The sequence below is a fragment of the Plasmodium sp. gorilla clade G2 genome, assembly GCF_900097015.1.
Source record: "Plasmodium sp. gorilla clade G2 genome assembly, chromosome: 14".
NCBI lineage: Eukaryota > Apicomplexa > Aconoidasida > Haemosporida > Plasmodiidae > Plasmodium > Plasmodium adleri (nom. inval.).
In genome coordinates this window covers 1,631,760-1,647,513 of record NC_041706.1, presented here as the reverse complement: position 1 = coordinate 1,647,513, position 15,754 = coordinate 1,631,760, and the positions used below count along the sequence as shown (strand labels likewise).

Here is a 15,754-nt window from a genome sequence, read left to right as displayed (position 1 = left end):
TTTACCTTCCAATTCATGTCCATATTCATGTTCACTTAAATCTTTTACATTAACATTTTTTTCGAGAACTTCCCCTTTTGGATTCACCATTTTTTGTCCATTATTTGCTGGATGTATTTCAACATTCTTACCATTATTCCTACTTATATCCCCTTCTTTATTTTCTTTATTTATATCTATATTCTCTTCGTCTTTCCCATTATTCAAATTGAACTGGTCTGTTTCTTTTTGTTCATTTGTTTGTTCCACAACCTTTCTTTCTAAATTTATTTCAACGTCTTCCTTTTTATCATCATATGAAGATGTATTCCCATTAGCTTCGGAATTACCATCATAATCATTCTTTTTGATCAGATGATTAAGATCAAACGGAACATTTATATTGCGTATCTCTGAATTCATATTCTTAGAGGAATTTTCATTACCAGATTTATTATTCATGTTTATTATATTATTTCGATTTTCTATAGATTGGATTATGGGATTCTCTATAACATTTATATCTTCTGCACTATCTACCTTTCGTGGATGTTCGTATATATCATTCTTTTTTATATTCTCTCCATTAATTGGAACTGAAAAAACATTTGCACTATCTTTTTCACTTTTATCTGCTAATTTATTAAGTTGATCATTTAAAACATTTTGTCTATTTGGATAATTATCACCATCTAAATCATTTTGACTACTTTGTGTATTTGTACTACCTGTATTAATTACATGTACTTTATTAGTTCCATCATTTTCAAAATTATCAATAGGATTATTCGTCTTTTTTATTTCTTCTTCTTTCTGTGTATGATGTACTGTATTTTCATTCTTTTTCATGTCTATTGTAGGTGTTTCATTGATTCTTTTGGTATCTTGTAAATTATTATCCTCTTTTTTCTCCTGATTTTCTTTGTCTTTTTCTTGTTTTTTTTCTACCTCTTCTTTTTTTTCTACTACCTCTAGTTTTTTTTCTACCTCTGGTTTTTTTTCTACTACCTCTTCTTTTTTTTCTTCTTCCTCTTCTTTTATTTCTTCTATCTTATCTTTTTTGTTTTTTCTATCTTGAATATCTTTTTGTAACTGTTCAATGAGTTTATGTTGTTTATCTAATAGATACTTCATTTTATTATCAAGAAAAATGTGAGTATCCTTTATTCGACGTTCATTTGACATTTCTTCTGTATCACCTGGCATATCTTTTTCGATAAGTGTACGATCTTCACGATCTCTAATTTCTTTAAGTGAAGCTTCTGATAATAAAGAATTTAGAATAACATGTGAGTATAATGTATGATCTCCATTTTTTTTTTGATCCTTTGTACATGGAGGTAAATCTTTACATTCTTCATATGATTCCATTATTTCGTTATATTTATTATAAGGCTTGAATCTATACCCTTTGTCACATATACCCCTACATTCGTATATAATATTTTTACAATTTGCACGAAATTCTTCTTTAATTGCCATATTATAATCAAAAACATTCCTACATGTAGGATCATAATGGGAACGAAAAGTAGTAGACTCTGTGTTTGTTATTTTAAGAGGAATTATTCTTTGTCTTCTTTCAAATTCACATGGACCTGACCATTCTGACCACTCATTATAACTCTCACAAGTTGCACCATGTAATAATTGATAACAGAATTTTTTAACACCATAAAGATCATTAGAACGAAAGGATTCACTTACAAAATGAGCTATGGGATAATCTACCTCCATATTATATACAGTTTCTGAAATTTTAAGTATCAAGTTTTTAGAATGGATACTATCATCAGAAATAAAATATATACCAACATCCTTACTTCTAATTTCTTTAATATACCTATTTAAATCTTCATCAAATTCAAATAAATCACCTGATGTAAATTTTTTTACAAGAATAATTATATTTTTTGATTCTTTTATATTTTTATTTCCTACTATATATTTTTCATAATATTCTTTTAAGGATGCAAGTAAATTTGTTTTTCTACCAGTATATTTTATATACTTTTTAAACGCTGATTGTAGTTGTTCATAATAAGATGACCCTCTTATGTTTTCAATTTTTTTTATATTTTTATATACTATCTTCTTCTCATATATAGAAACAGAAAAATAATTCTGTTTGTTGTATCTCATATAAGATGTACCTCCTAAAATTAATAGTAGTATCTTGTTTAAAAAGAATTTACTATCAATTTCTTCAGAACTGATAAGAAAATGTAAGTTCATTCCTTTACAAAAATCCTCACTAAATGTTGTGGAAGAATCTAATTCTATAAATAAAAAAATAAAATAATAATAATAAATAAATAATTAAAAAGATATATATTAAAGAGCTAACATGATATGCAAGTATATCTATATATATATATATATATATATATGTAGTTATCCACTTAATCATATGATACCAAAATTTTGTTGATTTACACAATATATATATATATATATATTATAGAATGATACGAATATATGAATGCATATTACACCCTTAGTATTATTTCTTTTTTATTTCATCTTACGTAAAAATCCATTTCTTAAACTTGAAGTTAAACTGAGCATAAAAAAATTAAGGATTATAAAAATAGAAAAAAAATTCATTCTGTAACATTAAAAAGACAACAAAAAAAAAATTGTAAAATATATGTAAAAAAAAAAAAAAAAAAAAATTAGAGTACTGAAATTCTTTATATAGATCTGTAATAAACTCTAGTTAGATTCATAATATATAAATTGGATTATATTTCATAATTATATATAATCTAACACTATGAAAATTAATTCACATTTTTCTTATATCACTAATATCATTCTCTTTAAAATATAATTTTCATATTTTTTTATTCATAATATATTAATTATTAATTATTAATATTTCTTCTTTATAGTATATTAACACAAATTTATTTATAATATATTAAAAGTTCTAGAACAATTCTTATGTAATATTTTATTTATGTAACATAAGGAAAATTGTGCATTAGCCAATATAACTAAACATTTGAACAATAAAAAAATAAATGTATTTTGGGGTTTAAAATAAAATAAAAATAAAAAATCATGTAAATAGCTATTTTTCAATTTAAAAAAAAAAATTAGACAATAATAAATAATAAAAGAATATAGATACAATAAAAATTTTAATTGAATATCTATATTATATAGGAGAATATTACATTATTAATATATACATATATATATATATATATATATGTTGTTTTGTTTTTTTGTTTTGTTTTTTTTTTTTGTTTTTCTTTTCCTTTGTTCCTTTATATCCATAGCTTGTAATTTGATGTAAAATAACATGTTTTTTTCATGAAGGTCCAAATTGTATATTTTTCTTTATAGAGTTATTTATCAAAATAATATAAAGAAAACTGCATGCAAAAAGAAAAATAAAAGACAATACTAAAAGTAAAAAAGAAAAGAAACAGACAGACAAACAAAAAGAATGAACTAATTTATTTTATTTTTTTCATTTGAGCTTTTCACTTATTATAATAATGATTATTTATTTTGCTATACAGGTTTTATTTTTGAGCTTTATTTTATAAAAAAAAAAAAAGCTATTTCAATATTGGTTTTATAAAAAAAAAAGAAAGAAGGAAAACCATAAGAATAAAATTATTCATAGATTTATTTCATATTATTATTTTTTTCTTTTCTCAAAATTTGAACCGATGTTTCCAAGAACGAATAAAAAAGAAAATTATAAATAAAGTTACCATATTTTTTTTTTTTTTTTCTATTTACATTAATATGGTATAAAAATATAAATATAAATTAAAAATGAACCTTAAAAAAAATTTTAATATGGAATATATATACATATATATATAATAAAAGATATTTATCTATTAAATCATATGTTATTATTTTTTACAAATAAAAATATTGTCACTTAATATACATAATTGTATAAGTCTTATATTAATTTTTAATGTTGTAATATAAAATTTGGTGCCAACTTCAAATAAATAAATAAACATAATTATATAATAAAATTAACCTTCTATTTAACTTATATTTTCTTATAATCAAAGAACAATAAAGTACAGGATAAGTTAAGAAAAATATTCCTATTTATTATTATTATTATTATTATATATTTTGTACTTTTATTTTTATAAGTCTTACGTTATGAACTTTCGTAATATATATATATATATATATATTTTTGTGTATTTAAAAAATGATTAACTTGTAAGGAATATTATTTAACACCTATTCTTATACACACTAAAAGGAGTAAAAATAATTGTGATGTGATTTATTCTTTTTTTTTTTTAAATATTATATTTTAATATAAATAGTCATCGATTCTCATAATTAAATAAACCAAATAGGTTCTACAAAATATTTATTACAAATATAAATAAAAAAAAAAAAAAAAAAACCATAAACTCATATAAACTACCATATTACATTTTGTTAAATGAATACATAAAGTATATTAATTATTAATAAAAACATAAATATATATATATAATACGCTTATAATAATATTTTGTTCAGGATATAAAAAATATTTTTACCTTTTTAATATATCTCATAAAATATTTATAAAAATATATAAACATTTTTTGCATCCACTAATTTATTATTATCTTATTATAAATTGTAAGTATAATATATATATAATAATTTAGATAAGTGAAAATTATAATCTATATATATATATATTATATACATATATTTAATTTGTCGAATTTATATTAAAACGTACAACTTAAATTTAACACTCTCCTATTTCTCATTAAAAAATAAAATATATAAATTATTAAGTATATAATAATAATAGAAGTTGTTAATTTATTATTATTATAATTATCATTTATTTTAAGTACTATATAAATGTATATTATATATATATATAAATATTTACTTATGGTGTATAAACAAATCTGTTCTTTAATTTTTACATTTGATTTTATATTATTAATTATAACTTCAAATTATATATAAATATAAAATTTTTAATTATACATATAAATAAAAATATATATAAATTTAAACATATATATATCAATTATATATTATAAATTAAACTGTAAATAACTGATTTTTTGTTCTATGTATCAGATGTATATAAACTTAAAATAATAATTATAAAGAAAGAAAAAGGAAATACCTTTTGATTTATATATATATATATTTTTAAATTTTTGATGGTTATTAAACATCATGCATGGGAGAAGAGCAAATCGAGCGCAAGAAGAAGAGCAAGCAAGGTTACAAAAGGTAAAGGAATTAATTCCCTTGGTTAATAATTTAATTAAAAAGAAGAAAACGAATAGTTATGATAAAGAATATATTGATAGGACGTCTCTTATATTAATGAAGTGTCCTTATCTACAAACATTATGGAATTATAGAAGGGAATATTTTGAATCTATTAAACCAGAATATTTAAAAGTCAAGGACCAAATTGAAGGTATTATATAAATAATTATATATATATATAAATATATTTTTGTGTATATCTTTTTATCTTATTTTATCTTATCATTATATAGTTTTTATTTCCTATACCTTATGTTATATAATTTATATTAATTTATGATTTCTTTTTATTGTAACAGATGAGCAATGTGATATGACGAAAACTCCGGAGGAATTAAAAAAACTATTGAAAGAAGAAAACAGCATGGTGGAAGATATTTTGAAAACATTTAATAAGTGTAATGAATTATGGTTTCATAAATTATGGATTATAAAATATTGCTTAAAAGACAATTTAATAGATATGAAAGATTTGTTAAATGAATTAGAATATTGTAAAAGTTCCTTTTATAAGGATGATAGAAATTATCATTGTTGGAATTATAGATCTTATATAATATCTTGTATACATATTGTACATAAAAAATTAAATAATATTAATATTGAAAATAAAGATAATGAAAAGTATATAGATGAAACAAACCAATCAAATGAATCAAATGAATCAAATGAATCAAATGAATCAAATGAATCAAATCCATCAAATCAATCAAATTCATCAAATCAGTCAAATGGATGTTTTAATTTTGATGTATATGAAACCAATTATAAGTTATCCAAAATGTTAATTGAAAATAATTTTTCAAATTTTTCAGCATGGTTTTTAAAATATTCTTTGAAAAAATCCATAATAGATATTAATAATGAATTAAATTTAATAAAGAATGCTATATTTACTGATCCCTTTGATCAAAGTTTATGGGAATTTTATAAATGGTTTCTTTTTCAAAATGGAAATGACAAAGAAGAAATTTTTTTCATCCTTTTAAATAATAATTCTATATATTTTTTCTTTCCTAATTTGATTAACCTAAATATATCGAAATGTATATGTTATGATAATAACAATAAGGAAATAAAGGGTTCATGGGATAAACATATAATAACAATAAATAATAATATTAATGATAGTAATAATAAAGAATCCTTTGTATTTTCATTTAAATTTGATAAAAATGATTTATCTTTAGGTAATATCCCATATATAAAATTTATCTTATATTATTATAAATATAATATATATATACCACATCAAATACATTATGAACAAAATATATTAAAAGATATATACAAATTATATAGTAATTCTTCAAAAGAATATAACAAATATGAACATTCCATAATTTGCCAAATTGATATAACAAAAATTTCGAAATGCGAACATTTTAATATATTATTAGATGAAAATCAATATAATAGAAAAGGCATATACCAATTCTCAAATAATATACTTGATAATAATGATAAAAATAAAATATGTTATAATTTTTATAAATATATAAATTCTGCAAATATTATGTTAAATATAAGTACAAATATGGATTTACATTTATTAAATTTGGAACTTGAACAAATTAATGAATTATTGCTTTTAGAAAATGACTGCAAATTTGCTCTATACACAAAGTGAGGAAATAATATTATATATAAATATATATATATTTATTTATTTATTTATAATATTATTCTTGTAGGTTTGAAATATTGAAAAGGATTGAACGTTTTGAAGAGGCATTAAAAGTACTAGATTATTTGAAACATGTTGATTTTCTTAGATTAGAATATTACAAAGATCAAGAAACTGAGATGCTAATAAAGTAAGATGTGATTTTTCTTTTATTTTTTCATGCATCCATGAAAAGACGAATATCACTTTTTTGTAATAACAAAAATATTAATATATATATAAATATGTATATATATATATTTTTATGCAGGAAACGTATCCATGATTATTACGAGACTAATGAAAAGGGTAAAAATAAAATATACATATATATAATTTAGATAGACATATACAAATTTATATATATTTTTATGTGTTAATTATATTTTTCATTTTATTTTATAATAGGGAATAATAATGAGATACTGGATTTAACACACTTGAATATTAGAAGTATTGTATATCCCCTTATGATCGAAGCCTTTTTTATACCCAAAATTGATTTATCAAATAATTCCATATCGGAATGGTAAATATATAAATAAATACACACATAAATGAATATATATATATATATATAAGTAGTATAATATTAACTTTATTTATTGTATATTTCTTTAATTTTACAAATCATACCAGGTTCAGCGGTAAAGGGACTTTAAATTTTTTGTATAATTTGAGGGACCTGTGTTTGAATAATAATCAGTTGAAAAATTTTGTTCTTCTTATGAAAAATTTATATAATCTCAAATTATTGGAAAAGTTATTTATAAAACAAAAATAAAAAATATATAATATATTACATATATATATATATTTATATATATATAATTCTTTTTTTTTATTAATAAATTTATAGACTTGATGTAAGTAATAACCATTTAGTGGACATGGATCAAGACTTGGATCAGTATGAATTTGTAATTTTACCTTCATTAAAGTAAAAAAAAAAAGAAAAAAAATATATTTTTATTTTAGCAAATAGATACATATAATATATATATATATATATATATATACATATTTCTAATGTGATTTTTTTTTTAAGGCACATAAATATCAGTAACACAAACATTGCTCTACTATTAAACGAAAAGTATAAACACAAAAATAGCCTGAACACCTATAATATTGTTAGACATGACAATACTGTAGTGTTATCAAAATTATAATAGCATATATTTGATCATAATATATATTATATAATAATTAAAGAAGCGTATTAATTATAAAATAAGTTTCACTTAAATTTTTATAGTATTTTAATGTTGTTATTTTTTTTTTGTTTTTTGTTTTTTGTCAAAATGATGTTGAACTTTTTTCTATTTTTAAGTGTATTAAATCAAGTTATAAATATAAAAAAAATAAAAAATTATAATTAAAATATATATATTCATGTGAGTTAAAAAAATATGGGAACAAAATGTACTGCACATTATATATATAATATTTTCTTTTTTTTATAAATGAATCACTAAAAAATGAACAAACTGTAAACAAATAAATGCAACATCAATTATTTAATCGTCTTATTAAAATAATAAAAAAAATACACATATATATATATATATATATATACATGTAGACCTATATTCATATGAATGTTTTAATTATAAAAATAGCTTGTAAAATATTTGGATATACGGACATTTTTTATTAACATAAACATATATTGGTATAATCGTAATACAAATATTTAATTATACAAATGAATATAATATATAAATATATATATATTGTTATTTATTTATTTTTTTTCCGTATGTATTCGTAAAAAATAAATGTATATTATATGTAGATTTATTTTTTTTGTTTTAATAGTAATATTATAATATGCCATTTTGTATATATGAATAACAATATACAATATCACATATTTTTATATAAAAAAAAAACAAATTTTCAAAAAAAGTCATTCTCATTTGTTTTTTTTCTTGATAATCAAAAGTAATCATTTTATTATTCTCATTTAATGTATATAAGCACGATTTTTCATTTTAATTAATATTGATTTTTTCTAAGCTGTACTGTTTTTCAATATTATTATTAGTTTTATACATATAAATAAGATTAATGTCATCATCTGAGATAAATAAGTCCTCTAAAATATTATTATTATTATTATTATCATTAATCTTATGATCCTCTTGATCATTTATATGTTCCCTAATTGTCTTATCTAAGCATTTTAATTTTTCATTTGTCTCTTCTTTTTCATTTTGACCATTCTGACATTTTAATAATAATTCATTATAGAGTGGATAAAATTTATATAGTTTACCATTTTTTTTATTAATCAATTTATTTCTTTTAATTACAAAATTATTATTGCACTTTAATTTATAGACATGATTGTTATGTCGTATTGTGAATATATTCATTCTTAATAATATTTTTTCATTATTTAATATATTTTTTTTAATACAACATTTACAACTCTTATCCTTTTTGTTATTGTTCATAATAAAATATTTAAAGTTTATTTTTTTATTATTAAATGGATATTTTTTATTTTTTTTTATCCATTTGTTCATATTTCTATATATTCTCTTCACATTCAATTTATTATTTTTATTGGAAATATTATCACAATTATCATTATTATTATTAACAGAATTTTGTATATTATCATTTTTTGTTTCTATAGATTCTTTTGTATCCTTTTTGATATTATTTACTGCATCAGAATTTTTATAACTTCCTAATATATTATATGTAATACCTTCTAAAATATATTCCTTTCCATTTAGCATAGAATCATTATGTGCCCCTTCACATATCTTTTCATTTTTTTCTATTTCTTTAATTTTCTCTTCATCATTTATATTATTGTCACAACTATTATCTTGGCTCATCAAAGGAACAGCAAAATATAAAAACTTTTGATTATTTGAAAAATATTCACTTTCTTTTTTTTCTTTGTCGAGTTCATATTTAAGAAGTTGTAAAATGCATTTTAAATTATCACTACATGTTCCATATGTGTTTGTAAATTGGTCAAGTAAAAAATAAATTTTATTTAAATCATCCAAATATTTTTTGTTCATATAATTCATTGATTTCTTTTTATAAAGTTCACGAACATTTGATATATAATTTTCATCATATTTATTGATATTATTATTTAAATGATTTATATTTTCATTATTATAATTTACAATACCTTCAATATGTTTAATGTCATTACCTATTATTATATCATTCAGCAATATTGTATTATTTTCTATGTCCAAATTTTTTTCATTGGGCATATAGTTAACACAATTATTTTGCTCCATCTTATTTTTCATAGTAAACAAATTTCTTTCTTCATTGTTATTAAGAGTGTATATATTTGAACCATTATTTATTTTTTTTTCTTCGACCTTTTCTTTATGATCATTTTTTTTTTCCAAACTATTATGACATGTAATTCTTTCAACATATTCCTTTAAATTAGATTCATACAAATCATTATAATAACATGAATTATTCACCTCCTCGTGGTTTTCAACTTTAATATTATTTAAATATATATTATTTAGATCCTCATTATGTTTCTCCATATTCATATTTTTTTCATTTGGAGAGGCTTCAACAAGTATACTATTATGTATATATTTTTTTTTATCATTTAAACATGAATTAAAATTTTCAATATTATTATTACTACTAATATCACTATTATTATATATGTTATTTTTGTTAATATACATATTTTGAGTTTTATCATTTTTACTAAAACATTCCATATGAACAATGCATTTATCCTGTACCATTTCATCAAAATCTTTTTCTATATAATAACTTTTTCCATTCAATATATTATTGGATTCATTTATGTTTTTATTATAATATATAGAAACTCCATTATTTTTATTCCATTTGATTATATATTCCTTATCCTCTTTTCCTTTGTTTGTAATAATATTATCACTTCTCCATTTCCTTTGTGTATTTAATTTATTTTTAATATATATAACTGCCTCTTCTTTTTCATATGTAGTATTATTACTAATATCTTCATTGTTAACTTTATGATTAGTCCTTTTTACATTTTCTAAAGCTTTACAAATATCTCTGTTTATATATGATTTGATATTCCCTACATTTTGTGTATTTTTAAGTAAACAATTTTTATTTAACTTTTTAACTTGTTTAATTACCAGTTCGTCTTTTTTAATTTTGATTAAACTAACATCTTCATTTTTTTTCTTTTTAGTCTTCTTATTATATAAATTAATATTACTCTTAAGAATAGTTTTTATTTCTCCTTTTTTCTCAAAATGTTTAGTAGAATTTAACTCCTGTTTTGGTCTAATATCAAGTTTATTTTCATATTCCTTTTTATTACACATAGCAGAATTTTCTTTTAATAAATTAGTTAAGTTACACATTCTAGAAGAATTATTATTTAAATCATTTAATTTCATGGGTATATCTACAACCTTACTATCATTTTTATAAACATTTTTTTTTAAATTATACAATTTACATTTCATTATAGTACCATTACTTTTGTTATATTTACCATCATTTTGTTCAACCTTTTTTAGTTTTAAATTATGTGTGTTGATACATATATCATTATTTTTTTTCTCTAGTATATTTTTATAATTTACTAATTTATTTAATGGGTTTAATATTATATTCCCTTCATTCATATTGTACATTTTTTTTTCCATGTTTTTTTTTTCATATACACTTATTGACATATTGTTATTATTATTATTAATATTATTATTATTATTATTATTATTACTATTATTACTATTATTATTATTACTGTTGTTATTATTGTTGATATTGTTCTTGTTAATATTATTTATATTACTATTTGTATTACTATTATTATTATGATATATAAAATTATTTTTATTCATGAAATTGTTATTTTTCTCTTCATTCAAATCACAAATTTTTCCTTTTTGATTATTTTCTAATATTTGATGTTGCCTAAGGTAATCAATTTTAATTAAATTATCTTTGTTAATATATTTAGTGGTATTATTTTTTATGTTTCTCTTAAATAATTTAATATTATTTTGTTCCATACCTTTCTTACAATTATTACTGTTATACATCAGATTTTGCATAACATTAAATTTGTTCATTTTTTGATTAACTTCTATAATTTTATTTTTTGTACTACTACCATCATCTTGTTTATTTACCTGTTCATATTTATCAAATGATAAAGTTTCATTTTTTATATTTTTCTTTATCACATTATTAGTTATATTATTAATTTTTAATAGTTTCGTGTTTGTTATATTTTCTTGATTCTTTTTTTTAACACCATCAACAATCATATTTACATTCATTTTCGAACTATTTATGGGTTCTTCTTTTTTATTAATTAAATATGTTTTTTCTAACTTTTTATCATGATTATTATTATTAACAATATTGCCATTATTTTGATAATCATAAATGTTTTTATTGTTACCTTCATTATAATTAAAACAACTATCCTCACGTTTGGGATTTATGTTTTCATTTATATTATCAAAAAAAACATTCGAACAATTCACATTACAATTATTATTATTATTATTATTAATATTATTAATATTATTATTGTTACTATTTCCATTAATATTAGTACTATTATTAATACATCTATTTGTTATAATATTTTTTTCTGCTAAAACTTTATTATTATTATTTTGTTTATTTGGTGAACCTTTAGTGAGATCATCAAAATTTTTGGCATTATTAATAATAGTTTTTAAATTTTTATTATTAATATTATGACAATGGCAATACATTTTGGTACCTTCATACATACAACTTATACAACCAATTAAAGAATTTCTACAGATTTTATTTTGAGAATTATTTTCTTCTATATTTGGTTCCTTCTTGAAATATTTTAGCTTTTTATTATTTTTAATTTTATATGATTCATTATTATATCCTTTATCCTTACAATAGCTTTTTGATTTTTTTTTCTTATTCTTAGAAAAGGATTTGTAAGATTCGCATGAAGAAACATTCATTGAAGGGGATGAAATATATTTACTTGATGATCCATCTTCATCAAAATGTTTTAAACAATCATTATTCTTTATATCATTACTTTTAACATTATTAGGATAATCGCTTTTAATATTCATATAGTATTCTTTCTTTTCACTTGTAATTGTTTTGTGATCATTATTTATATTTCCAACCTTTGAACTGTTCATTTCTTTATAATTTATTTCACATTTGCGTTTCTTCAAATCAACTTCATTTTTATCATTCTTATAATAATAATGATTATTATGATTATTATTATTATGATTGTTATCATAAAAATTATTTTGATTCATATTGCACACACTTTGTACTTCTGATAGTGTTTTAAAAACATCAGTACCTTTCTTTTGCATCATAGATGTTTGTTTAGTATATATTTTTTCGTTATCTTTTTCAAAAGAATTATTATTTATATTATGAACTAACATATTATTTTTATTTATATTACATAAATTAGTTATATTCATATGTTCTTGTTTTACATAGTGATGAATACTAAATGGATTTCTTTCACTGATTTTTTTTTGTGCACATTTTTTAATATCACCAGAATTATTATTATTATTATTATTAATATTATCATTATTATTATGAACATTTTGAACAACCATATTATCATTATTATTATTATTATTATCATTATTATTATTATTATTATTATTATTATTTAAATTATTGTCGTCTTTATATTTTGAGTGTTCGTTAATCTTATTTAGATATATATTATTTTGTTTGTTATTTTCATCCTGCTCATATATTTTTAAAGTTTCAAAAGAATTCATCATAGATTTATATTCAATATTTTCTTTCAGATGTATAACATTTTCATTTACATTATTTAACCTATTTAAATTATTTATTGTATTCATTTTTTTTTTTATAACGTCATTATTTTCATATGTATATCCCTTTAAATTTGGAGAAGTATCATATGAACCCTTAATCATATAATTTTTTTTCATATTTACATTTGAATCAATTTCTGTAGAGTCATATTTTAATCCCTTATTATCATAAGAATATTTATTCATTCTTTTATTTCTTAAAAAATTTATTATCCCAGTATTTGCATTGTTATTTTTATTTGTATTGGATTTATTAAAAAGATTGTAAATATTAAGTTTATGTGTGCTTTCTTTTTCTTCATGAGAATAATTAACTAACAAATTATTAGACTCGCTTTTCTCTTCATCAAAATCTAAGTTGTACATTCTATTCTCTAATTCTTCTTCGTTGGTTACAGCAAGTGAATTAATATCATTATTATTATGAAAATTATGACTACTATTATAAATATGAAGACTATTATTATGAATATTATTATTATTATTATTATTATTATTATTTTTGTTCTTGTTGATGTTGTTTTTGTTTTGGTTTCCTCTCATTAAAATTTCACTCTGAAATTTTATATTATCGAAACTTTTATTCATACATACATTTTTATCATACAGAGGATATTCCTTTTTCATGTCACTATTATGAATCATAAGTTTATCATTATCTATATTATCATCGTATAAATAATCGTTATTATATAGATAATTCTTATCTATTAACACTTTTTTTTTTTCCTTTTTTGTTTCGCTATTATAATTATATCTTTCTAATAAGGTATCATAATTATAATTCATATTATCTTCTATTCCTTTATTTGTATTTTTAATTATGTTATTATAATGATTACTCATCATATTAATAAGTCCACAATCATTATAATTCATATTAAAATCTTTTATATACTCACTTCTAAGGAATTTATTATCTTCATCATTCATTCCTAATAATATATTTTTATCCTCCATATGTTTTTCTGAATATACACATTTCTTACTATTTCTTAAATCATCTACCCTTCCATTATAACTTACTAAATTTTCATCAACTCTTTTATTTATAGCACCATAATAATAATTATTATTAATTTGGTTATTACTCTTATTATGATAATTATTATTATTTTTACTCTCAAATGTAATATTATCATATGTTATATATTTATTAACTTTTATATGATTATTATTTGTTTTTATATCACACAGATCTACATACTTATTTTCGTCTCTATTTTTTTTCATTATATTTTCTATACTATATTGCACTGCATTGTTATTCTGCATATTCTTATATTTCTTACATTTATTTTCTTATATCCTTTTTTTATTCTTTTTCATAAAACAATTTGCTCTTTAATTATTGTTCATAAAAAAAAAAATAAAAAATAAAAAATAAAAAAATAAAAAAAAAATAAATAAATATAAAATTTATATTAAAACAATAATGCAATTTATATGGAAATTTATATAACTTAAAAAAAAAAAAATAAAGAAAAATTAAAATAAGGTTATACACGTAAATATATATATATATATATAATGTGTATATTTGAAATATATAAATGCATAAATATAAATATTATATATATATATATATTTTTTTTTTTTTTTTTTATTTTATAAAAAAGGGGAAAAATAGAAATATTTTATATAATAAAAAAATAAAAATAATATAAAATAAAATATAATTTATTTTTATTTCTTTAACCTTCAAATATATATAAACATATACATATATATAATATATATATATATAATTTTTCTTTTTTTTCTGTTTTCCATATTTAAATATAAATATTGTTATACATCGTTATGTTCCACTTAATCAAATGTTTAACATAAAAAAAAGAACAAATTAATCTAGCAATAAATTCATGAGAATATATATATATATATGTAATATTTTTAATATATGTATAAGTATAATCAATCTGGAAATGCACAAAATATTCATATCTTTGTGCCGTATTGGAAAATTATT

The 15,754-nt window shown here is 19.1% G+C and overlaps 3 protein-coding genes across 3 annotated transcripts in view; 1 reads left to right on the top strand and 2 right to left on the bottom strand.

Moving 5' to 3' along the window:
• Positions 1 to 2,547, bottom strand: part of PADL01_1442600 (conserved Plasmodium protein, unknown function) — a gene marked incomplete at both ends in the record, with an annotated part of 2,616 nt that extends 69 nt beyond the window's left edge. The window contains 2 exons of the mRNA XM_028684708.1: positions 1 to 2,258; positions 2,508 to 2,547. The exon at positions 1 to 2,258 is cut by the window's left edge and continues 69 nt beyond it. Coding sequence (XP_028540759.1) covers positions 1 to 2,258; positions 2,508 to 2,547 — 2,298 coding nt within the window. The remainder of the gene's footprint in view (positions 2,259 to 2,507) is intronic.
• A 2,622-nt stretch (positions 2,548 to 5,169) lies between these two features.
• Positions 5,170 to 8,106, top strand: PADL01_1442500 (protein prenyltransferase alpha subunit, putative; the record flags this gene model as incomplete). The annotated part of the gene is made up of 8 exons (XM_028684707.1): positions 5,170 to 5,419; positions 5,568 to 6,894; positions 6,963 to 7,085; positions 7,206 to 7,243; positions 7,343 to 7,463; positions 7,574 to 7,696; positions 7,794 to 7,874; positions 7,983 to 8,106. 8 exons carry the CDS (start codon positions 5,170 to 5,172, stop codon positions 8,104 to 8,106), a joined length of 2,187 nt encoding a protein of 728 aa, XP_028540758.1.
• An 825-nt stretch (positions 8,107 to 8,931) lies between these two features.
• Positions 8,932 to 15,057, bottom strand: PADL01_1442400 (conserved Plasmodium protein, unknown function; the record flags this gene model as incomplete). The annotated part of the gene is made up of 1 exon (XM_028684706.1): positions 8,932 to 15,057. The coding sequence occupies one exon, from the start codon at positions 15,055 to 15,057 to the stop codon at positions 8,932 to 8,934; it is 6,126 nt and encodes a 2,041-aa protein (XP_028540757.1).
• Between the last annotated feature and the right edge of the window lie 697 nt (positions 15,058 to 15,754).